Source organism: Tyto alba, unplaced genomic scaffold (genome assembly GCF_018691265.1).
Source record: "Tyto alba isolate M040663 unplaced genomic scaffold, T.alba_DEE_v4.0 Super-Scaffold_6, whole genome shotgun sequence".
Taxonomy (NCBI): domain Eukaryota; kingdom Metazoa; phylum Chordata; class Aves; order Strigiformes; family Tytonidae; genus Tyto; species Tyto alba.
In genome coordinates this window covers 49,586,353-49,612,600 of record NW_024881327.1, presented here as the reverse complement: position 1 = coordinate 49,612,600, position 26,248 = coordinate 49,586,353, and the positions used below count along the sequence as shown (strand labels likewise).

The window sequence follows — 26,248 nt, the reverse complement described above, 5'->3', positions numbered from 1 at the left end:
AAAAAGGATGTTGTTTCTGACACACAAGATATCTTCTGCTTTGAGCCCTCAGAAGATTTTTCAGGACTCTCCCCCAGCAGGTCCATGTTCACATTGGTGCCACTGGAAACAATCCTTATGGATATATCACATTCCTATATCTCATTCCCAATGTTCAGAGGTGCCACAGGCGATGTTATCCCACGGGCATGAATTTGTGTCAAGCTTGGGGTTTATTCCTTCTTGTGGAAGAGGCCTGGTGAGGTTTCATTGCTGGGTTCAGGCATGACCTGGATCTTTTGGTTTTTGAGGGCAGCTTCCCTCATTTTGTAATACATGAATTCATTCTGCTGGAACATGCGCAGCTCCATCTCTGTCTGGACACGCATGACCTGGGGGACACAACAGGTTACAAAGCCTGTGACACAGGGGATCTCGAAGCAAGTGAATAACACGCTGCCTAAAAATGGGGACAATCCTTCAGGGATGTCCTAGGCCCTGTAATGACTGATGGACCTTCTTCTAGGTGTCCCGCAAGTAGGAACAAAGCTGACTGGACAGAGATATCCAGTTATTTTCTCAGACCTGGTTGCCTGTGTACTGTGAAGGTGAAGAAGGCATCAGTCCTTCCCGCACGCAGCCCTTTCTCAGGCTGCTGGGAATCCTCACGCTCCCAAACCTGATGCAGGGTCTAGAGGCGATGCTGTGCTTCCCATCCACACCATGGGCCCGACCCTCGGTGTGACCCATCACCGAGGTGGGGGTCACCTCCTGTGGGAGGAGTCAGGGGAGGAAGAGAAGGATGCTCAGCCCCTCTTCGACCACGTCACAGTTGCACCCCCTGCATCCCAGGATTCACCACGAGCAGAGTCATTCCTAGTGCTCCATTATACCAGAGGCTCAGAAGGGATTTTAGAAAATCTTTTTTATACCTGTCTGTGAGTTTATTCAACCCTTGGTTTAGGAGCACAGAAATAAGCATGTGCCATATATCCACTATTTTCCTCCTAAAGTAAATGGGAAGGGAAATACAGAAATGGAGGTGGGGTCTCTCCCTCTGCTATATATAGGGAAACAGTCAACAGACAGCTTGGATTTAGGTACTAGCTACTCATTTTTCTGCTGATATCAAATTGCATTAATAAAGGTTATAGCTCTGCTATAACGGGGACTAAGACATCAATAAAGGATTCAATTTGGTATCGTGTAATTTTGGGGTGTAATAAAGGAGAGTGCTGTAAAGCCAACAGGTCACATCAGATGAGTGCTAAAGAAATTACAGATCCACAGCTGCAATTGTAAATAGTTCATTGTATCTGCATGGATGTAGTTCCCTGGGATCTGCAGCTCTTGACCCTAAGCTAGGAAATGCACCTATCATTCATCTGAGGAAAAAATACATTGCAGCTTAGAAAGACTGGGGAGTGGTAAATAAAGAAGAACGGACACTGCTAAAGAGAATCAGTTGGTAAACTGGGAACATCCATGATACATAATTTGACATAGTCAAATTGTAATGTCATCCATCCAAAAGCAGCAAAATCAGGCTGTTTGAAGAATGAGAAGCTCTGTCCTTGGGCATATCACTTTCAAAGAAGATCCAAGGGCTCATCAGCTACTTTTAATATATGTCCTGGTGCAGAATAAAAGCTATTTTTCAGGGATGAAAATTTCCCATAGGAAGGGACATGCATTTCCCAGCAGACTGTGACATAATCTAGAGAAAACCATAGTACTAGTAAGAAGCAATCTGTACTTGATACAACTCTCAGCTCTTATGGATGCGTTGTTTCTACAGCTTGAATGTAATTTTGCCCAGACAGACAGCAGAAACAACACAGGAGATGACACCTACCTCCAGGTCTTTGGTAATTGGGTGGGAAGGTCCATGGGTTATCAGGAGAATGGCATAAGCTTTACAGATCAAGCCATGTCCGGCTTCAATGAGACCAGCATGCCAGTGAGTCACTCCTGCCCGCATCACGGCCATCCCCAGCTGTGCATTGTTGGGATGATATATTTTCCTGGAAAAACATTGAGTAATTTTAGTTCAGGAAAGATCTGGGTTCACAAATGTTTGTCAATGACATGATACGGTTGCCAAAGTGCAGACTGTTTACTCAAGTGAAGAGCCTATTGCATTCAGTGCCACCAAAATGTGCAGCCCTGCTTAGAAAGGGGCAGGCATGAGTTACATGAGGACATGAGTTATACGAGGACATGAGTTGTTGCGAAAGAGGATGAACAACCTGCGAATGGGGAAAGTTGGACACCTGGGTTGGAGCAAGCCAAGCCCTGTCATTCCACATTATTCTGGCACAAACAAAACCCAGATCTGACCCTACGGCCCAGACAGCAGTAACTCAATGCTTAATGCAGTGCCTAAATTGAAAATGTAACAACCACCAGCTTCTCATTCAAAGTGGGGAGAGAAACAGGTGGTTTCAGAAACTCCAGAAATGTTCAGCTCACCCCTTGGAGATGTATCCCTGCCTCCAGGAACTGTCAGATCACTCCCCTACAGCCAATACACAAAGTCTTAAAGCAAGGAAGAAAATTACTGCAGTCCTCACTCTGGACTGAAAAACTGAGGAACAGGGAGGGGAAGCAATTTCCTCTGTATCATTCAGTTAGCTCAGTGCCAAGGCTGAGACATGAAGTGGCTTGTCAGGCCTCCAAGCCAGGGAGGTGACTCTGTTACCCCTCAAAAAAAGAACAAAATATCACAGGTCTTTTGGGGTAGAAATGACCAAAACCACAAGTAATGGGTACGAGATGCTCTCAGCAGGAGTGTGAATGAGATGACAAAATAGGCTTCTCTTTCTTCACTATGGTTTCCGCTTTTTTTTTTTTTTTTTCTTTTTAATACTCATCAGTCCTGTAGTAAAGCCTCAGTGATAATAAAGTAAATCATTTTTACTGTGAGGTTATCCCAGAATCTATGTAAACTAAACCTGAATTTCTTTATTCTCACTAAGCTTTTTTCACAGCTATTTAGTGTATACTAATTAGCCAAGACAAAAATCCATGTATTATTCAAGAGTGAAGTGATATCCTGAGTGACAGCCCTTTGACACGGTTTCTCTTTTTTCTGCAACTCCTCCTTCCTGCAGAGTGCAGGGGAACAGAGCATCTCCTGTAGTGACAGCCTCTCTGTCCTGTATCTAGACTCTGTGTCTTGCTACCAGGGCAGCCCTGAGATGTTTCTGAGTCAAAACTAAAAGGCTAATGAAAGATGTACCCAAACCATTTACCAGTTACAGTTTAGTCCATTACAATGTTTGCGAACTCTTGTGCATTTAAGAAGGGGTCCCTCTCTGTCTGGTGATATAATCAGGTCCTAATCTGAATGCCAGCACCACTGCCCTGATGGGAGCAGACTAAGAAAATTATTTCTCTAATGCACTGCCTAACACTGCATAACCACAGAGAGCTGTCACAAATAGGGCACAGACGTACAGGTAGCCATCCACCATCCTCTTAGCATAGTCAGCTGCTTCCTCAAACATCTGGAGGTAGGAGAGCACCTCGGAGGCAATGCTGAGGATTCTCAGGAGGTAGATGTTTGTGTCCCCCAGAACAGGCTCCTGTTTCTTCAGGCACTCGCGGCACAACTTCACAACCTGCACCCAGGGGAAGCGAGGAGAGGAAGGGCGAGTCAGAACACTTTTGGCCCCGAAGCTGCCACACCAAAGCCCTGTGGGCTGCATGGTCCATACCAGTCCTAGAGGCCAAGTCAGTCTCTGTGAAGTCTGGGGAAGATACAGTATGCTTTGATTTGTCAAGAAACATCAGTCTAGAAAAATGGTCAGTGCTCAAAGCTTTCTCTCCCAGGGTTACATTCAGAAAAATGGTGAGGAATAAGTGATGTTTACTGTTCAGGAGAAGAAAGACCCCAGAAAGTTGGGTTTTATCAGACACCAAGTGTCTGCGGGACTCTTTTGCCCCAGTGTCATCCACCCAACCTCCTACAAGCATTTGATGTCATGAATGTTCTTAATGACCCCCTGGGGCTGGAGACATCGTGCTGCACTCTCCCATGCCTGTCTGCTCAGCTGTGTCAGATCTGCACCTACCCATGACTCAATGTCCAGATCTCTGCTCGGGGGGGCTTCAGCCTTTCCCCTAAGTAAGTTCAAAATCAAAGGCTGTTGCTCAACCTGGAACGTTCTCCCAGAGCTGTTATACTCTGAAGAGAACAATTAAGTATTTCCTGTGTCAGCAAAAGAGGGAGAAAGGAAGAAGTGGCTTGAGTTCTCTCACTCTTTGCCCTTGTGGCCTGTGCTCCAGGTGGGACATAGGTCTCCCACACTACAAACCTATCCTTGGCATGCAACAAATGATCAACGTATAGGAGCCAGGAGGTGAAAAAGCAAACATAGCCCACAGCTCAATGTGGCAAGTCTCCTGACTGTCCTGTCCCTCTCCCAAAATCACTGTCCTTCTTTTTATGAGGTTACCTGCCAGAGCTGACTCATTACACTTGCCCTATAACTCATGTTTTTCACCCAGAAGGCTCTTGGTTCATCACTTGTGACAATTAGAGGTGCTGGAAGTCACCTGAATCTCCTTGTATCATCACTATGAAATAAATCAACGTGGGACGTTGTCTCAGTCACAGCTGTGCTTTACAGAGGGCAGAAACCAGTGTCTGCTTTCACAATTTGAGCTGCCAAGAGGGCAGGAAGAACAAGAGGACATTCAGATTACAGCAGTGGGGGTTTGTTTCATCCTTAAATCACAGAGAGAGCAAGACCTGCTTTTCCTGGCAGTGTGTATATGCATCAAGAGAGTAAAAGTACCAGGACTCACTTCATGGTAAAGTCCCTCCATGCGGGCCTTGTTGATCTTCTCCAGAGTGTCTTTGGAGAACTGGATGACCTCCTTCACTGTGTCTGCAGAAGGCTGGGGACAACATTAGGAAAAACGGTGAAGAAAATGCACTGCCTGACACATCTTAAAATACCCTGGCTGAAGGGACGCTTGTTCCACAGTCTGGGAATCCAAATCAGCTCAGCAGGATGCTTGCCACATCATCCACGACTTCCTACAACTGGTTGTATACCCCAGCATGCCTCTCAGACCAGCCCAAGACTGGGCTGAAATGGTCCTGATACCAAGTTGAGAGATGAGGCTCCTGCTGAATTCAACAAGAGGGGTGCTCATCAGGGTAGCAGCCACATACAACTGGCACACATAACTGGGTTCCTCGATTCTTCCCCTCAATTCTCTCCTCTGGAAAAGGGACAGAGTTGACCCTGCAATGGGAAGTCTCATGAGATGTCAAAGAGGCTGTGAAATCCACTAGTGAGCGTGTATCAGGTGCTCCTAATGCAGCTGCTTGAGAGAAATTAGGGTCTTGAATGAGAGATGTGTGGAGTAAGGATATGAAAGATCACTTAATTTTACCCACTCTGAGAAATGCTCATTAGATCCAAATACCATAAGATGGTTGACCTCAGATTCCAGCTGCATCCAGAAAGTGAAATGTGTTTTCCCACACACCTCAAAGAAGTTTGGATTTAACCATGTATTTGAAGACATGATGCACATCTCGGCGTGCCTGACAAAACTCTAACCAGCTCAGAATTAGCTGCCTCCTCTTCCTTCATTTAATGCTGAAATATAACATTATGATACCCAGCACCATCATTCATCTTCCACTTTTCTGAGCCTTTCAAATTTGCATTTTCAAACTATTCTAGCTATCATGACCTTGCTTTTCATATATCGGAAATCTGAAATCAGCCCACAATTGCGTGACTCCAGGAGCTTGCAGGAAGAGCCTGGTCTGGAGACACGCAATAGAGCCAGAGCAGAGGCATGTCAGGAAGGACCTCTGGGTGCAGATTAAAAGCAGAGACCCAATGTTGCAATGAAGGATGCAAAGATTTGGAGTCAGGACTGTAGTACTGCCCATGGTCTTTTTCCCACATCTGATCAATTAGATTTATGAGGAATTGGTGAAATTCAGCTAGTTGGGAAAACCTCTTTAAAGCTTAGTATGGAAGGAAACCCAGTAGCTTTTCAGAGCCATATACCTCCCATCTATTTATGGATACCTATGTATGTGTTATGATTTATTATTCTATATTATTAGACTGAAGTTGTCATAGCTAATCAGATTTTGGCAGCTGTTTGAGCAGCACACAGGGTGTTCTAGTTAACATTCAAACACATTGTTAACATCAGTTCAAATCACATTGCTATGCTGTCTGAGTAAAGACTCCCAGAATAGGTACTCTAAACAGAACTTCCACAGTGGCTTTGTCTAATAAAAATACTCTCTTGCACTTGCTAGACCCCTAAATCTGTTGCCATTATAAACCATGGGAACTCTGCTACTATTTGGAAGGGGTGAAGGACTGGAGGTCAGAGCGGCTGTTGAGGATGCAAGCTGTCAATCTTGAATATATTCATAGCGCTTTTTCCACGCAGCTGTGAACATTGCTGTTCTTGGGCAAGTGAGCCTGAATTCAGAAAATACGATAGAGCCAGCAGTGAGCAGACATGCTCTGAGGGTGAGGTCACTCTGGATACTTATTGTCTGTGGATGGAGTGTATTTTTAATAGCTGAAATCATGTACCTTGCATAGTTACAGGCTTTTTCTATACAAACATTTCAGATTGTGGACAATTACCCAAAAGTGCGTATGTCTTACTGCTGCATGCTGCAGATCACCTCTAATGCTCATGAAAAAAGGATGGTGCATCTCACTGCTCGGTCAAGGATTGATAGGAGGTGTTGAATGAGAGCTGAGATTTTTTTATGCTGTTCACTGGAGGAGGTGTTCAAAAATACTTTTACAGAAAGTCACATAAAAATTCTTCTGCATCAGATGACTGAGTTCTGGGACAGCTTTACATTAGAAGTTGGGAGTTTCAGCAGTCAGGATTAGCTTTAAAATTAAGCTTTATATTTAGTAACAGGGTTATGCAGCAGGGTCTTTTGCACTAGAGGAGAACTTGACCCAGCAAACAAAGCATCTCCTCTAGTCCCATGTCCTGTCTCCCATGGGAGCTCCCTGATATTAGTTTGATCCCATTTCCCTAAACCTTTCTCAAGGAGAGACTTATACTCTGCAATATCCAGCCTTTCCTCACTGCCACCTATATGAAATAGTCACAGGACTGAGACTGGCTTTCTGGTAACTGCTGAGCTGGAGGCTGAGTATTTTGTACTCCTTCCCACGAAGGTGCAGCTCTCTGGGCCTCTCCTGGTGGCAGTGGTGGACTGAGATCACAGCTCCTCACCTCACCTTTGCTGTTTTGTCCTGGACCACATCATCCCCTGAGCTGTACTGATTCATTTGATTCACTACATAACTGCTCAATAGTATGGATCAATGACTTGATAATACATTAAATTGTCCAGCCTTGATTTGTCTTCCCTTATACACTTTGTAAAGCTTGAAGGAGTAGAAACCCCCTAAGCTAACACTGCTACAAAGGACAAAAAATATGAGCAACTATATGCCTGGACAAAGGAACCAAAAAGAAACTCTTAGATCTACCCGCATGCTCATAAACTGGAGCCGCTGGCCAAGCAACACATCCCACTGCTGACAGAAAGACACAGCCTTACACCCTCCTTGTGACACCTTCAAGGAAAACACAGATTACTTAAAAATGAACAGTCGAACGTGTTAATTCTTCACAGTCAGTCTGCCCACAGCAACCATGCACAAATATCAAGCGGTGGTACAAACTCCCTGTGACTGGCCTTTGAAAGGAGGATCTGGAAGTTCAGGCTTCCCACCTTCCTGGAGTCAGTATGATGGCACACGCTTTACAAACTGCACAGCTTCAGCAGCACTGGTTAATCTTGTCACCACGAATCACCTACAACACATCTTCTTTTCTGCTGGTCAAAACTTTGATTCCCTTTCAGTTCCTCTAAAAAATCCAAAATCTAAATTCTAACAGTTTTCTCAGCTCTAGACCTAATTTTCCAATATTTTAGCATTCCCCCCTTGATGGACTTCTAGGTTAGAGTTAAAGGCAACTTTTGTGGGCATTTTTTTTAAATTAAAAACTGCACTTATGTTGCATAATAGGGATTAAACTGACCTTACACAGGAGACTTGAATTGGTGTTGTGCTCAATCAAGGCCCAGTTCTGTTCTCATTTTTTACATTGGCGCTAGTCAGGCTTCTGCCAAAATCTGATTCTGTTCCTACTGAGAGTGTCCCTGGGCTGAGGAACCATGATCACAGAGACATGCAGACACCTTGGTGGAGGAGACACAGCTGCCTCTGGGTTTGGAGACAACAGGACAAACCATACCTTGCTTTCCCCTGCCTTCACCGCCAGCATCAGGTCATCCTTGATCTGTTTCTTGCAGTGCTCACAAGTGCAGTCGAAGTAATATTGCTTCTTCAGCTGCTTCCGCCGCTCCTCGCTCACGTTGAGGAAATCCACATAGGAAACAGTCAGCTCATCCCCTGGAGAAATCTTGCTCAGTGCCCGCAGCTCGATCCTGAGTGCAAAAGAGACAAGATGTGGACTTGGAGAAGCAGCAGAAGAAAAGGTGCAGCCATAGAGCTGTCAAGGACAAATCCTGCAACCTCCCCTGCCTTGCAGAGGTGAACCCTTGCCCTGAGGTACTGCTTTAGCTCTTCAGGGAGGCAATGCAGAGATGAGCAGCAGTCTGGTTAACTGAATACAGAGTAAAAAACACGGTCACACCAGTTTCTCCTGTCCCTCTGCAAGTCCCTAGCAGGGATACATAAGGGTCTGAGCTATAAACAGATTACGACTCCATTACTTTATCTGGATGGGGGTTGAACCTAGACATAAACTTTTGTTATGTTGCAGGAGATCTTGCCAGAAGAAAACCCTGAGATCAGAAATACCCAGCAAGCCTTGCAAAATGCTGAGTCTGAACTTTGGGTCTTTTTTTAAGTACTGCTTTGCATGTTACTGACACATCCCTGGCTAGAGTCCCAGATCCTGAGCTGTGATGGTTTCAGTATCATTTTCACTCCAAAAAGTTAAGACAAATTCCCTCTTGGTGCCAGGTAAGAGATGCGCTCACCCTGTTCATGCATCCCTACATAAAGGCTTAGAAACAATTCTCTGGAAATGGTCTATTTTTTAACAAATCGTTTGATCTGATGCCTATTTCTAATGTAAACCACAATTCAAATGCCAGCCTCCTGTTACTAAATCAAAATCCACAGCAAGCCCTTGATGACAGGCTTTTGGAAAGCCAGACCTTTGCACCTGCCTTCCTCTCAACTTGTTCCCTGCAAAAGGTCTTAACGTTGACACTCAGAACTATTACCTTGCTGTTTCATTCTACACGCCTCATCCCCCAGTTACTCTGGGCCATCTCTCAGTTGCAGGGGCTGGACAGGCACAACTGGCTGAAGAATTTGGCCAGAGTGAGAAAAATATCCATCGAACACCAATTGCAAGGTGGTGTTTCTGTATGAATCTATTCACCCATACATTAGTGACTCTACCCATGGTTAGAAATAATTCACTGCACTTGAAACCTTGGGCTCTCTGCTCAGACCAGTTAGTTGGTTAAACACATTTTTGCAGGTAGGCATACTTACTGGTTATCAAAATGAAGCCATTCCCATGGCCTGAGCTCCCACCCTATCGTCACACTAGTGGGTGGTAAGTACATCAGTCCTGGGACTCCCTCACTGTGGGCAGCATCCTGCTGAGCTCAGCATCATGTTGGACATACATGTCTGCTACAAGATGGACCTGGGGGGGACCTGTTGGCTCCCACCTGAACATGAGGGGCTTTAGATGGGACCCAGTGAAGGTCTGACCAAAGGTATAGGTGGCACAAAATCCAAAGATCTCACCAAGTACATTAAAAATAAGTCTTTTGAGGAGGACATGACTTTCTGTGTGATCATATTTCTGCAAAGGGATTGCAATTCTCTTGTAATTCTCATTACAAACTCTCAGCACCAAAGGTGTAGCTCTTAGCCTTTGAGCTGTGCTAAAGCTGCTATGAAAACTACTCTCCGAGGCTGGTCTTGATGTTCTCTGGGTGTTAGATCATATCAACAGCATATTTCATACAAAATTTTTCACTAAACGTGCCATCGTCACAAAGGACAGCTATTAGATAGATATGTTGCAACCACGGGAAAATGCCAGCCAGAGAAATGTGCAACCCGCTACTCCAGGAGAAAGTGCATGAAAAAGAGCAATTCCCATCAGAAAAGTTTACAGATATAAACATTCCTGTTCACATGTAATGGGATCCTCATTAAAGTGAGTCATGCAACCAGAGAAACAAAATCAAGCTTCTGACTTTTATGATGCCCCTGATAGCCTAAGCAACATAGGTATATTTTAAGCAGCCATCCCTTGTGTGGAGGGGATTGACAGTGTTTGGGATAAGCCTGGAAACACATGGCATATTTTAAATACTATAGTTAAAGAGACACTGTCAGCTGAGAACACCCCACTGAGCTTGTCCCGTGCTCTTTCCCCAGAGTCTGACCCACACACCTTGAAAGACATAGGCACAGGCACAGCAAATGCTCGATAGCTCAAAACTCAAATTGCCCCAAAACAGCAACTCTAATCAGAAGTGAAATTCATTTGCCACTTTTTATGGTCCTGTCTATAATGCACATAGTAAATGTCAGTGCTGAAGAAGAGCACTTCAAAATATTTCACATCATATTTGAGAAAATTGCATGTTTGCTTGAAATTAAAGACAACAGTGTCCCTTTAACAGGACTGACTACAATATACCAAGTGCAGTGAGCTAAGCAGACAGCTTTTATTTCTTTTTTGCATATATATTTCTGTGATTTCTTTAGTTTGTATCAGGTAACAGTGGCATCATTAAAAGGTAAAATATTAATCAGGTATTATTATAAAAAAGGATGAAACCTACATCTCATGGTATTGCTACTGTAGTCAACACATTCAACGGGCACCATTTGTTGCAGAAAAAACGTGGACTATTTAGTATGTCAGTAATGCAATCATTTCTCATCTCCTAATACGCAAGGTTTTATTTTGGGCTGCACTAGATTAGCAAGACCTTGTTCTGACTTTCATGCTCTTGCTGTAGTCAGGGGAGGAGAAATGAGAAGTGGAAAGGGGAAATACTGACGGGGAAGAAGGCAAGGGAGAGGGAAGGAAGGAAGAGAGGGAATTTACAGTGGGGGAGACAGTCACACTATTACTACTATTGTTTTAATTTACTACAAAATTCAGAGTTAAGTGAAGTTTGGGTTTAGTGGGGCTTTACACAGGGGAGGAGTAGAAGTTCAGAAAATGGGGAAGTGAAATTTTCTACAAACAGAGGGAGCCCCTTGGCTGTTTGCAGCTTTTCCATTAAAGACGGGGCGTGAGGGGTACAGGGCAAGGGGGGAGGATGATGATTTCAAGACCGACCCACCTCATCTGTGTGTGGAACATTGATCTTACAGCCTCATGACTGAAAGACAAAACAAACATCTGCAGTTTACACAGGTACAAGTACAACAACAACAAAAAAAAATGGGTATATGGTGTAGGGCATTGAGTCTTTGTCCTGATGGGAGACAAGGGTGTTCCCTGTGCCTGGCTCACATTTCACTGCATGAAAGCTCCACTTTTGCTGTGCAGCTACCATAACCGAATTGCCCCCACTGGGCCATGGAGAACTGTCCCAGCACTCTGATTTTAGGAGTGGTCTCAGCCAGGGGTGTGCAAAATCTGCTTCCAACCTTTGACAGGCAGAGGGGGGCTAGTTCTCCTGCACAGAAATGTCTCTGCTGGCATCAGTACTCGTGCTCTCTAAAACACAGCTTGAAATGGAAATCAGATTGGGATATCAGCAACAAGGACTGTGCTCTGTGTGATGACTTTAGTGGGTCCTCAAGTCCAGTATTGTGCCCTGAGTTCTGAGAGTGAGATCAGTTCCCACAACAAGGACTTTCCACAGAAAGACAAGAAACCTTCATAATTTACCCAGCCAATAACCAGATGGTCAAGTTTAAAGTCAGTAACAGGATACATGTGGGAGCTTCGACAAGCTGCCAGGCAAACAAAATGCCATTCCTCTACTTACCGCCCAGAAACTCAGACTCCAGAGTTCCTATCACTGCTAGTTACCTCCTCCACTTCCCAGGCTGGCTGGAGAGGCTCTCCAACATCCCACTATGGATCTGATCCAGGGCAATTGTGTATCAGAGCACAGACTCCGATCTGGCTTTGGATCAGACTCTATTTCCCACCAAGGTAATTATACTAATGCAGTTTTGTTTTCTCTTTGCTCGTTTATCAACTGCTTGATAAATGCTGGTATAGTTTTACCAGGTAAAACCAGCAGTGATAACTGGAGTGCGCAAGCAACGTGTTAGTTAGAGAAGGGGAGGCTGAGGGGATTAATTTAGAGCACTAAAATTTGGTGAACATGAGAATTTGTAAAATCTTAGCGGAAAATTTGGATGAAATACTATGGCTGTACAGTTTTTGGCAAGCAGTTCCCACAGATAATGCCTTGCACATGATGCAACTTGCTGGATCAGCAGCAGTTTATACCTGTTATGGCCTGGAGGCTGGGAAGGGCAGCGCATCCCTCCCTGGATGCCCGGAGCACTGAGAGCAGCAGCCTCCACTCCCAGCTCTGTTGAAACATCCCTGCATTTCCCATTTAATCTCTTTCCACCTCACTTGTCCCGCAGAAGTTTTCTTACAGGACTTGGGTGGGAATGGGGAATGCCCAGCGGCTTAGGGCATCCTGCACTTTGCAGATAACAGTCACAACTGTCATTAAGATCCCATTGCTAAAGAGTTAATTAGTGATTAATAGAGATGATACACTCTCACAAAGATGAGGGTTGTGTTAGGAAGGGTTATAAACACATCAGCAGAGAGTGATACATAGCTGATTGCAAGCTTCAGTTATGAGAAACTCTTGGACTGTGGACTCGGTATAATCTTTAAAAAATTATTAACCATAATTGTTCCTTATCTATTTATAAATTAAGCCTCAACATAAGGGATGATCTAAGCAGATGCTTAGTACTTTATATATCTATTTTGAGTCTGGTTTCAAAACTCACAGAAACCAGGGAAAAATTCTTTGCTGGTTCACTGGATTGGGGGTTCAATCTTGTGTATTTGTTTAGTGAATCAGACAATAATTTTTAAAATAACAATAATGAGAGAGAAAACAGTTCCTCTTTAGAAATAAAACCCTAATTTTTTTTGTTTGTTTGTTTGTTGTTGTTGTTGTTCTGAGCTAGAGAAAGAAACAAGAAAGAATAGATTTTCTGGGGCAGGGATCTGACACTGTGGGGTTAACAGAGTCTGCTGAGTTGCCCCTTAGGATGCAACCCCGCTGCGCCCGAGGAAAGAAATCCACTCACTTGCCGTTGTTGAAGATGACGGTGCAGTTGGGCCAGCAGTCATGGTTGGCCTGGCAGAGATTGGGGAAGATTCCCACACCAACAGCCTGTAGTCCTCGTTGGTCACTGAGGGTAAAGCCGTTGCAGTTGATCTAATCCCAAAACATAGGCAGGAAGAATCATTAAAGGAGAAAAAGCTGAACTCAGCTCCATTCAGGATTTCTCAGTTCCCACTGATGCTTTAGAAGAAGTGTATCTCCAGCATCCCAACTCCAAACTTTAAGGAGAAAGGAGTGCCTACGAGATCCTTGCAGAAGGTAGTTGTAGAAAAAACATCTTTAGTTGGGATAAAAGATCAGAAGAGAAGCAAAGCAGGACTCATGCAGATGCACCAACTCAGAGCAGAGCTGAGTAAATGCTGCAGAATATTTGCTGTTAATATCCATTCTGGATGTCTAAAATAAATTTGGTTTGACCATGTATTGGTTTCCTTACATTCGCTTCCTGCAGATAATTCAGAAAAAGGTCACAGGAAAATGAATTAGAGTCAATTCAAGCACAGCATCGGCAAAAAGCAAAGTTCACACATATTGAAAGAGGCATCAGTTAGAAATTAACCTTGAGAGCTGCATTCAACCTGGTCATGTTTGCTGGGTAGCCTACAGAGATTATAAAAAACAATTACTCCTGTTTGTTATAAGTCCCAGATAATTTTCAGTATGACTACTTTTGGGTGACATATAGGCCAGGAATAAATTATTATACTTTGCTACATGGTACATTATTATCACATATGAACAGTATAGTTTTCAGCTCCAAACATAAACAAAGGAAGTATTTGCAAAGAGACAATGTGATAGGACATACCAAAGGAAAGAACTAACTTGGCTGCTAATTATTTTAGTCTGTTAATAATTTTATTTCCTTCCCTAACTGATTCTTTATTTCATCTGTACTTCCATACTTCTACATGGGCAAGTTATGTCCAGTGACTAGTACATAGGTCTCCCTGCACGCAGTGGACTGAATTTTCTTTGCAGAGTGGGTACCAAAGGATGCTGTGTCCCCTCCCCGTGCTAGGACTGGCAAAGCCGACTTCTCTGCCACCCCAGCCATCACCAGAGGTGCGAGCAGAGCGTGAGTCTTGTCTCAGCTCACCCTGGCACCCTGGGCAGTGTTACTAGCCGAGGGGCTAGTGCAGCCCAGGATACACTGACTTGTACCGGGACTGGGGGCAGAGCAGCTCAGCCTGAACTGGCTTCTGGGAATTTCCCTCTCTGCTACACTGAGAACAAAATTTGTAGTTAACAAGTTAGTAATGGATATTATTAAATCTATTTAGTATATTTTACTTATTTTCATTATATATAAACATATAAGTATATTTTTAATATACATATAAAAATCTAATGCACAGAGTATATAATAGACATTAATGTTTATACTAAACCAGATCTGCTGTAGTCAAATATATTCCAAGTATATTTACTAAAACTGTATTTAAATAGATTTTCTCAGCTCTCCCAGGTGCAGAGAGATACCCAGTGGGACTCGTGACGACAATGCAGCACCTATGGCTGAGTGAGCCACTTGCCTACATGTTTAGACAAAGAAAATATTTCAGACCTTGCCCTTGACATACTTCAGTTTCCCAGTGTCGGTGCAGAAGTAATGCAGATGGGGAATGGGCAGTATTCAAACTGCCTGCAGCAAATGCTAGCCTTGGCTATCCCAGCCGATATGGCCTCTTAAGAGCAAGAGAGGGATGAACTTGGGCATCCTCAGCTCATGTTGGTTGAAGACTTTCTCCAGGAAGCTGGCATTAAAAGCAGCCCCCCATTTGCAATCTCACCCCTCCAACATACCACTCCGAATATGTGGGAGATGTACTGCATGCCGAACTGCTGGCTCTGGGGTGGCCAAAATTCGAGGAAGCTCTCCACATCGGCATGAAGCTCCTTCTTCTCCTCCTCACTAAAGCTGTCCACGTGGTTCTGCAGGTCATCGATGGAGACCAGGCAGCCCTCTGCCAGCCCGCTGCCTTCCCTCTCTATCTTCCACATGATGCGGGCAGCCAGCCTGGACAGGAGAGAGCCCCAGGCGTTAGCATCACTACCACCCAGGGCTAGGAGAGGGACTGAAGGACCATTGGAATTCATTCCATGGGTGGAAAACTGTGTGCAGACAGACAGACTGAGACAGGCTCAGCATCTGGTGGCTGACAGCTGGTCACCATTTGGAGCTTTGGAAGGAGAGGAAGACGCAGGGTTTTTCCCCAGCATCTATGTCCTCATCTGCAGAAGTGATACAGAGCCCCAGGTCCCCAGCCCTCCACAACAGCTTTCATTTCCATGAGGATTCCTCTCATTTTCCTATGACAGAGCCAGGATGTGAATACGAATCAATTTATCCTGTAGATAAGTTTGGGGAGAGCCCAACTGCTCTTCTAATTTTTCACCTACTCTCCACTTTCCCACACCTCCTAAACCACCCTGGGTGGGTGTTTGCCTCACCACATTCAGCTCTAGTAGAGTTTTTGGGGCCCACCACCAAAAAAAAATGCAGGAGCACAACTGCCTCACACCCCTCAGCTCAGGGATGCTCCTGGCTTTTCCCAAACCACCTCCCACCTCCATCCTGACCAAATCAGGCCACTCATCTCTTCCTCACCACCCTCCAAAGGGATACCCTGTCCTTTCCCACTGCCCCAGGCTGCTGGCTCAGCCCCTGGAACCAGCTCTCACCTGATGTTTTCGGTAGGTGCCTTGCCATGTTTCTTGATGGCAGAGCACTCATTTTTGTGGTTCAGCCAAGCTGCTCTCTGGCAGGTCCGGTCGCAGTAGTAGGCAAACTTGCACTGGCCACAGCGGTGGAGCCTCTCCTGCCGTTTGAAGCACGTGTGACAGATGACGTGAGTCAGGCTGGAAGGACAGAAGGACCCGTTGGCTCTTACCTCAGTGAAGGGCCAGCTCCACCCAGCAAGGGTCCTGCCAGCTTTGTGCCCCTGGGCTCTCTGCAGCCACTAAGGATGGACCCCTCGAGATTTTTTGGAGAGGATGAAGAAACATCCCACCCAGCTTAATCCTTGAGTGCTTGCCCAGTGCTGTTGCTCTTCTGTTTGGCTACGTCAAAGAGACAAATATTTTGTTTAAAGTGGGATAGCAATAAAGCATTCCCCAGCTCTCAGCCCTCTTGTCTGCAGCTCATCTGCTCTTCCTCAGCACCACTGCTGTTAATAGGATTTTCAGTCTGGTTTTGTATTCTGTCTGGGCTGGGCTGTAGCACCAGCCACCCATTTGCTGAGCAGAAAGCAGGTGCCTAATCAGTCTGTGTCTCAGGAGAGCACAAAGAAGAATGTAAAGGCAAAGAGCCAGCCTGAGAGCTTCACCTGCCAGCAAAGCCTCTGAATTTTGCTCAAGTTAACCCCCATCCCGAAATATGATTCCTGGGCCCCACATGGACCAGGACACAAAATGGAACAGCAACCACCACCACGCCCAAGAGACTTGGGAAAACATTGGGTGAGGGGGACCAAACAGGAGCACAGCTCTGAGCCATCCTAACTGCTCTGCTAAGCAGGCACGTTGTGGGGATAAAAATATACATCAGAAATGCTCTACTTGTGAGAAGACCAGAGGTGTATCACAATGAAGACTGATAGATTGAAGTGGTTGCATAGGGAAACCCTGGGTTTGGGCTGCTTGAAACCAAGCTATATTTCCATGGATTAAAATGCAGCTTTGCTTGTCACTTCTTTTTGCCACCGGTCCAAATGTGTAGCTGTACTGAAGGTGTTGCACTTAGCAATTGTGGCATTGTGTTGGAAATTACATGAGAAAGCCAATAGAACAGCCTCCTTCAAGGTAGATCTTCTCACCATAGAGTGCTTTATGTCTTCTCCTCTTTCCTTTGGTTGTGGTACATGTCTCCTGGCTATCCACCATCAAGAGACAGCAGCAGAGAGCCCCAGACTGGGTGGGTTTGGGGTTCTCCTCGTCCTGGTGACTCCAGATGGATGCTCAGTGTGCACTAGTGAAGGTCTGAGGGACCAGGGCAGGCTTCCAGCTACTCAGCAGACCCCCAGGCATGATTGCCAAGGGACAAGTGGATTTTCAGCTGCTCAGGGATGGACAAAAACACCAAACAGTAGAAGACATAGGAAAGATGAACCCTCAAGAGCTTGCAGAAGCACTGGCTGGGGTAGGACATGGGGTGGGCTGGCTGTAATGACAAGTTTAGGGAGCAGTACTTGTATTTATGACCCCCATAATTTTTTATTAATAAATCCAGGGGATCATTCATCTTTACACAAGGCTGGTATGTTGCCGAGCTGAGAACATCAACAACTGAGTGCTGGTCAGAGGGTGCAGAATATGCTACCAATAAGGGTGTTGTTAAACATTAAAATAATAAGCACAGTGTTTGATATGAAGATGTGATCTGCTCTCAGGGCATGAAGTCCTCCCTCTTTAGTCCGGCGTCAGCTTTAGCACTGTGCTCTTTAGGTCACTTAAAGCATTCCTGCCAATGGGCTAGAGATGCAGATTTCTCCTCCAAATGCAAAAGCCTGAGGTGTCTTTCTCTGGTGCCAGCAGCAGTAAGTGCTCTTCACCAGCTATTCCTGCTCCTGGCTCTGTGGTTTAACTAGCTGAGAGGTTGCTGTTAGATGGTCATGGGATAACTGGGAAACACTTTTCAAAAGAAGTAGTTTTTTTCCTTGAGGGGTTCAAAACAGGATTTCCAAGAAGCATCCTAGAATCGTATGTATGTAACTATAACCAAGGACTGGGCAGGAGAATATATTAGAGGATAGTGATGAAGAAGTCTAACCTGATATCCTCCCTCTGAGAGTGTCCAGGGTCCCAGACCAAGAGGAGACCTCCCCCATGCCGCCCATTTCACATGTCCAGCTGCTTGCTCCTTCACTGGGAAGGAGGGGGAGACACTTTGGTTTCCTGCCCAAAGAACTTTGGGACTCCCCTTGCTGCTAGAGAAGGCTTTTCCCTGCCTTATTTGGTATCCCCAGCCGCCTGCTTCTCCAGGCAACTGCCCGCTTTACCTCTGCCTCCAGCCAGGCTGGACAGTATGGGAGAATTTAAATTCCCATCATTTAGACACTGCTGGTCACAGAACAGAGGTTCTCTTCATTGCAAAAGACTCACTGGCCACAGAAGCTTCATTACCAAGGGGACATTATCATCACACACAGCCCATTCAGGAAAATAAGGCACAAGGAAATAAAAAAATTTATTGATGATTGGATGAGAAGGATGTGCTGCACACAGGAATCATACCCACAGCCCCAGAGTCCCCAGCCCCAAGACTGTCCTGCCTCTCCACTTTACAGATATATATATATTTAAACATACATATGCATATTTATATCTATCACAGTACATTTAAAATGTACGTTCATTCCTCTGGCAGTATTGTGTGAGCTGCTGACAAAATCCACCCTGTGCCTTGGCTCTTGCAGGATTAAGAGGGCCATTGATTTAAAGCAGAGGAACATTGATTTAAAGCAGGACAACCTGCAGCAGACAAAACCATGTGTGAAAATGAGCTTTGGAAAATGACAGTGAGTGGTGCTGGAGGGAACCTGACACAAGCTAAGCACCCAGGATGGGGCAGGGGGGAGAACGTGTCTGGGAAGGGGGATGCAGCCAGTTCCATTAAGTCAAATGAAAGAGCTGGGAGCTGGTGAGAAATGCGAGGCTGTGCTCTGTCAGCTGTCAAATCAGGGGGGGTAGAGAGGTGCAAGAGAGATTACACTCCTTGTAAGGCAAAGTAAAGCCAGAGAGCTGATAAAAAACGCGTGGGTACATTGTGCCGGGAAGCATAGGGAGATATCTTGTGCAGGGAATGAGGCTCCCTCCTGCTGCCTGCATGATTTGAGGGCAGTCAGAAAGCAGAAAGGCGGTTAAAATTTCCCTGTAAAGAGGAAGGTTGGAGGGGAATATGGTGCAGAAAGACCCAAGTCCCCAAACAGAGGTGTCCAGAGTTTCCAAGGCAAACCCCGCTAGTGGAACTTACTGTCAGCCCTGGAAAGCCCTCATTTCTAAGGAGATGCAGAAATGCACAAAAAAAAAAAAGTTATATGAGACTTCCTGAGGAGATGAAGGAACTGTTCACGTGGTGTTGAAACTGCACACTCACTCATACGTAATCTGATGGGTAGGTATAAGAAATACTACATCTCTCACAAAACCCTTGTGAAATCCTCCCTGCTTAAAAATGGTTTAAAAGAAGACTGGATTTATTGATATTGTGCATTACCAGGACTCCAGAGACTTGGACTCAACTCTTGGCGCAGAAGAAATAGTCAGGAAACACAGGTGTTTGAGATCTACTGCCTAAATCTTCAACAAATATTGCTCGAGCAATGCCTGACCCTACAAGCATCTAAATCCCCCAGGTGCCTCCAGGCACTCATGCAAGCTCCTGTTGTCCCAGAGGCACTCAGAGCTGGACACCCCGAATGGGGATGGTAAAGGGGGGCTCTCCCTTGGCCCCAGAGCTGGACCTTACAACATGCTCTGATACCATCTGTCCCGAAGGTAGACAACACTAAGAACACCAAAGACTAGCAGTGGTCCACAGCCATCCCTCTGCAATGGTTAAGGTCTCCCAAGGACAGAGGGAGCAGCCTGAGGTTAAACCCAAGTCTCTCAGCCTGTGGAAATCACTGATCTATAAGGCCTTCTCTGTCTGACCTAGAAAGTGTTTATCACAACCCAAAATGGCTCCAGGTGGCCCGGATGGAGCTTCCTCTCCCTGTAGAGAGCAACCCATGCCTGCATGGTCAGGCTACTGCATGGTCAGGCAGCACTGAAGGTTTCTGGAGAGACATACGGCACTTGCCCTGGAGCCCTGAAAGTCTGAACCCTTACAGACTCAGAGATCAGCTTCCCTTGCTTTAACATGGGGACAGTACAACTGCTTTCTGCTGTGACTATGTACACCATGGCCTCTGGGATGATCTCTGGGCATTCATTCACTGCCATCTTCCACACATAGTGAGAATTTCTTTTTTTTCACCCTGCCCAAAAGCAGGATCTTCATTAGCACAGTGATTTCTTCAGCCCATCCAAGCCTTGCCAGGGCAGGGATATAGGACTGGCTTTGAGGGCAGGTGCCACTGACTCACTAAAATACTTTCTTGGAAGCCTCAGGTTTCCTTGGCCTCTCATCCAAGCACCAACCGAGCTGAACTCTCAGGGGCTCATGAGCTCTGATGTTACATAAATGAGATGCACAACTACTACTAATCCTGGACGTAGCTACAGTCACAAAAGCAATGACTTAATATGCCAGCCAACAAATGCAAGAGGTGACAGAGCACTGTCAACTAAACCATGGCTCCTGCAAGCACAACTCTCAGTGAAAGTAGAAGAAGCAAATAGCTCTTGTGACTGCTTGGATTCGATTCAGATGGATTAAGATCTGTTGGACCTGCCAGGACAGGGGGCTAAGAGCTGTCATAGGAAATATATTAATCTCTTCTCTGAGACATGCATAACCCAAACATTTGCCAACCATTTCCCATCCAGCATCCCAACATCTCATTCACTGATCTGGGAGAACAAGGTCCAGGTAGATGACATCAGTTGCTCTTCCCTTATCCACCAGGGCTGTAACCCTGTGGTAGAAGGCCACCAAATTTGTCAGGCACACTTTGCCCTTAGTGAAGCCATGTTAGCTGTCACCAATCACCTTCCTATTTTCCATGTGCCTTAGCATGGTTTCCAGGACAATCTGCTCCATGGTCTTGCCAAGCATAGAGGCAAGACTGACTGGCCTGTGGGTTGACAGAGATATATCAGGCATCCCCATGCCCATAGGAAATGCAAACTCTTCCAGGCTTGAGAGCCAACTGACATGCCAGAAGAGAAGGTCACATACTGTACGTTGATCCCAGGCAATGGGAATGCCATCATCCTGAAGGTGGCTGTGAAGAAAGGAGTCCTGGGCTCCTCAAAGAGAAAGCAAAGTGGGAGGGAAGGATTAAACCCCAGCATGTAAGCAGAGCACTAAAGCAAGCTTCAGTGCGAGGTAATGCCAACAGGGAATGCACAGGGACTTTTCAAAATTAAAAATGACCCTAACAAAGGCAAAGAATTCCTTGAGAAAATATATTAGTATATTTACAAACTTCTGCATCTATTCTAGGGCAAAGTGGGCCTGACACTGGTGTTTTCAGAGTGCTATTTCAGCTGATAACAGCAAGGTTGATTAAACACAGATTAGAGAGTATGTCTGCACTTTACCCAAACAGCGAAATACCAGAGATCACACAGAGATCTGCACTCCCTTTCAATCAGTATTCACTGTCTCCCTAAACAGCCTGCTCTAGTTCAGGTAGAAGTAACAGGCTTAATGCAGGTGTCAATGCCAGGTAACCACTGTGTTAAGAAAAAGTTTATAGAATCATAAAATCATAGAATGGTTTGGGTTGGAAGGGATCTTTAAAGGTCATTTAGTCCAACCCCACTGCAATGAGCAGGGTTAGCCCTGTGAGTTATACCCTGGCCTTAAAATCTATGAGCTGGCTGATATCTGTAGGAACCTTCTTTAGGTTCACTTTGAGTTTTATGTACTTCTGGACTAAAGTCTCTGGCACTGGGTAAGAAACTGCTGCTCAAATGACCATCATTTTGTTGAACAGCACAAGCCCTCACCAGTCTTAATGACTTCAGGGACCTGCAGTGACCTCCAGGGGCTTCCAGGGTGGGATGCAGTCTGCAGATTTAGACACCTAGATGTGTTCATCTGTATCCTCAGTGTCTAAGTAGAGATTCCATTCCACAGGGTCTGGAAAGTCATTCAGCTCAAAGGTAGGTGTCTGTGTTCGGTGCACATTATAGTGGTCCATTGATTACAACGGGCATTTAGGGATGGATTCACTTGCCAGGACACAGGAACCTTGTGTTATTTTAGGCTCAGCAGGGACACCCATCTGGTCTGAGAGGAGGCCTGATTCTCATAAATCCTGGTTTGTACCTGTCAGCCCTAAGAAGACGTCTCAGACACCCTGGGCCATCTCAAATGACACTAAACAGCTATGACAACTGAATTCTGCCCTTCGTCCTATGTACACATTTATAACAGCCCTTAGTTTTGAATATCTTAATTTGCAAACTGAATCCCAAAGAATAATGCTGGTCAAACCTTCACATCACTCTGTAGGTTGATTCAGTTAAACTGGTGGGTCTTATTTGCTCAAAGTATGATGGCTGGTTATAGAGTTTTGTTAAAGCAAACATTTTTCCTTTTGCTAGCAAATTAAATTTCTCAACACTTCCTCAAACAGCCTCCTACTGAAAGACAGACATTCATAAAGTGCAGGTGGGTGACAGCCGCAGGTTAAAATTGCTTCTGCAATTCCTCACATCAATATATGGAGTAAGGCGCTTGCATCATTTAAGACTAAAGGGTTCCCACACTTTCTGCAGTGAGCATCTAATACCAGGGGTCAAAATTAGCTGTTCAGGCTCTCTAGGTCGCTGTACAGTCAGGGCAAAGAGGTTTGTTCTGCTGATAGTCTTTCAGAATACAAAATGTAGGTTTCTGCTATGCAACAACACTATGGAGGAGTTTCTCACTTAGACACCTGAAGTTAAACACCTTCAGCAAATAAAGCAAAATTGTCATTTCATAATTATGTCCTTCACCAGGTCAAAGGATGATCAACTTATATGGGGCTCCCCCATTTCCAAGCAGTAAGTCTTCCCATCTCATGACAGCTTTGTGCCTGGGCACAAACACAAGCTGTTTTCCATCCTGCAATACAGGCACACCAGGAAAACTATGTTGTATCTCTGAAGAGCTGCTCCTACTAAACTGAAAAAGAGACCATTGCTTCACCTGCTGTGTTGCCACATCACATGTAGTCACACAGAAGACTGCAGTGTGGTCACTGCAGTATGATGGACATCCACACAGAAGTTGGTTTCAACAGCAAAATCAGAGGCAGCAATTCAGGGGCTCAGCATCCACACTGGGAACAGACTTCCCAAAGAACTAAGCTCAAAAGGCTACAAAGTACAGACCAACGTTTCCAACTACTCTGCACTGTTGTGCTTCCATGGTGGCCTTTGTACACAGAGAAAGCAGAGCTCTGTGGAAACTCTGGTCACCTATTTAGTAGGACCTGAGCTGAAAAATTAAACTTACCAATCACCCGTATTGGAATCCCCTTTCCATAGTGCACATATACATTGCTTTCAGTAAGACATGAAGATGCTCAGTGGAATTAGCATGATGGACTCTGGACTTTGGGTTTTCCAATGCAGAGTGAGATCATTTTTTACAATGTAGGTTCAACAACAGTTTTAGGACCTATAAATGCTTGTTTTCAGGCATGGAAAAACACATGCCTCTTCATTGGACTCTTCATCCACGCAGAGGCAACAGCAGTTCTTTCAGAGCAAAACGTCCACCATGGCCTAGTGTAGATTTATTCTTGCAGGTCCTTCAAGGATCCAGGCTACCTCTCTTTGACAGCAATCAGTTCAATGGGGGCTATATGCAATTTAATACCCCAAGACAGTGGTAGAAGGTACCTTCAAAAACAAAGCCCTGTGTGTGTGCGAAAAACATCAGAGCAGTTTTCAAAAGAAAAATGCATGTTTCCATTATATCTCAGGCCCAAGATATTCCCTGCTGAGCCCTAACCAACAAGTATTTAGTTGGCACCGCTTGTTTTGGAGATTTGGGGAATGCATTTCACCACTGACATATATGACGTGCTTTGGGATGAAATGTGCCACAGGAGGGTAAGAGTCTGTTATTATTGCACAGCAGCATGAAGAAGAAGCAGAGAGATAAGAATGACTGAAGCCGCCCCCATCCACCGCAGCTGCAGAGAAGGGATGTGTTTACCTTACCCCCTTGCTGCTCAATGCCTGGATCTGTCCTCTGGGAGCTAAACAAACGCAGCCTGGGGAGGGAAGGAAGCATATCTCTCCCCAGCTGAGGTTTTCTGTTGGAAACCTAAGGCTAAGACACAGTCTGCAGTCTAAGAGCCAATGTGGTGCTAGCTTCTCCCCTTATCTCACATTACACAAGTGACATTTGAAAATGCAGTGAAGTTGTAGCTCTTCAACATGGGCAGCTCTACTCTATGATTGATGTTCCCAACATTTCACATAGAAGACAAAAATTTTCAACTAGCAATCAAAAGGCAAAATGTTTTCAATGGTTTAAAATATGATTAGTATTTTTAATAAGGCATATGGGAGAAATAATTGTCCATAGGAACTTCCAAAGCAAACACAGTATTGCAGCAAAATTCCAGCTAGTGACACAAGTGAAACTGAAGTACAAGAGCTAAAAGGACACGTCAAGGAGAGATGGTTTTGTCACTAACTACTGTAATTGAGCTCAGGGTTAAGAATTCAATAACTTAACAATTTTAAATAAAAAAAATGACATTTTTTAATGTTGGCTCTTGCAATGACATATTCAAATAAAAACTAAAAAGTGTCACTGCTGCTGTTGTAACGATTCATAAACATGTTTGCCCACTGACAGTATAAGGACAAGGAAAAAGTGAATGAAAGACACAAAAAAAATTATTTCCTGCTCTGTCCACTTAATCCTCAAATCTCTGCTATTTTGAGATTGCACAGTAGCATGAACCAGCTTCAGCTGCAAGATGACCAGAATTAAAACAGCAGCATGAGCTCTGCTTGTGCCCCAGACTTTGTTAGTGATGCTGATTCAATCAGGGAAAGCTCAACTAGACAGAATCACTCACCCCATTTAGTGTGCAGAATATTCACTAAAGTCACTGGCAGTTTGGGGCAAAAAATTCAGTCTCGAGACTCAGTATGACGCCCTTGAAGAATGGTCACAAATTTCCTAAACCCATAATGAAACCTTCAGCCAACATCTAGCTCCTTGGTTTAAAAGCTTGGGCCAAATTCTATTCTCAGTGCATTATAAGGCTGAACAAATTCCATTAATGTCTGAGGCTTTATTCTAGATTTATCCCAAGGGAGATTAACATAGAAATTGGTTCTTTGTGTCTGTTAGCTTTCAGGGTATTTAAGTGAATCTTGCACCAGTTTGAAGGGCAAAAGTGGGCATCTACCAGCCACGCTGGCTGATCAAATGTCAATCATCCTCGAAACGAGCAGCAGAAAAGAAAAATGTGTTTGCACAAGAATTCGGTTTCTTGCTACATCAATGTGAACAAATGTTGAAAACCAGTCCTGTGCAAGATTGAAAGCAGAAACTTGTCTCCAGTTAACTCAGCTAGCTATAAATATAAAATCACTTTAACAGAAACAATATCACTCGCAGATCCCCACTAGCTTCTTTGAACCCAGCAGGCCATGATGCTGACCATACAGCTGGGAGGTGGTACATGTGAGCAGAGCACAATGTAACTCACTTTTATCATACATAATATGTTGGAGCCTTCAGCAAAGTCAGTTTGAGACCGTTGTACCTGAATTACACTAACGCCTGGCAGTTCACCGGAGCATAACATGGGGCCAGTTTTGTGAGGCGCTGAATACACACAATTTTCACCACATTTGGTAGAAGCTGACGGTACCACACACCCTGCAAGATCGTATCCTGGAAACAGATTGCGCCATATTAAAAGTAAAAAAGCTGATCTGAGCCCTAGGAAAGCACATTCTCTGTAAGCTGCGAGCGTGTCTTTACAGAAATGCTTCTGACTTCCCTTTGCACCCTGCTCTGATGTTGTCCAGATACTTTCAAACTTTTACTCACCCCGACGGATGAAATTCTGCATCAAGATTACTTTTGCTCTGTGTTTTACAAGTGCTTTTCTCTTACCTATCAAAAACAACGGCTGCATAGGCTGGCTCCGCAAAGATGACATCCCCAGGCAAGAATTCCTTCTGGGCTTTCAAGCCCCTGCCTTTGCCTTCAGATGTGAACACTTCGACTGACTCCATTCCCCCTTTGGTCAT

General features: G+C 44.9%; 1 protein-coding gene across 2 annotated transcripts; it reads right to left on the bottom strand.

The window, feature by feature from the left end:
- Window positions 1-212: 212 nt before the first annotated feature.
- Window positions 213-26,248, bottom strand: SMYD1 (SET and MYND domain containing 1). Of its 2 annotated transcripts, XM_009966090.2 has the most exons (10): window positions 26,112-26,248; window positions 16,046-16,222; window positions 15,167-15,380; window positions 13,323-13,453; window positions 11,366-11,404; window positions 8,266-8,458; window positions 4,792-4,884; window positions 3,439-3,602; window positions 1,835-2,003; window positions 213-371 (listed from the first exon to the last, which is right to left on the bottom strand). In XM_009966090.2, exons 1-10 carry the CDS (start codon window positions 26,246-26,248, stop codon window positions 213-215), a joined length of 1,476 nt encoding a protein of 491 aa, XP_009964392.1. The 2 variants fall into 2 exon arrangements, with proteins under 2 accessions (XP_009964392.1, XP_009964393.1); XM_009966091.2 differs by lacking the exon at window positions 11,366-11,404.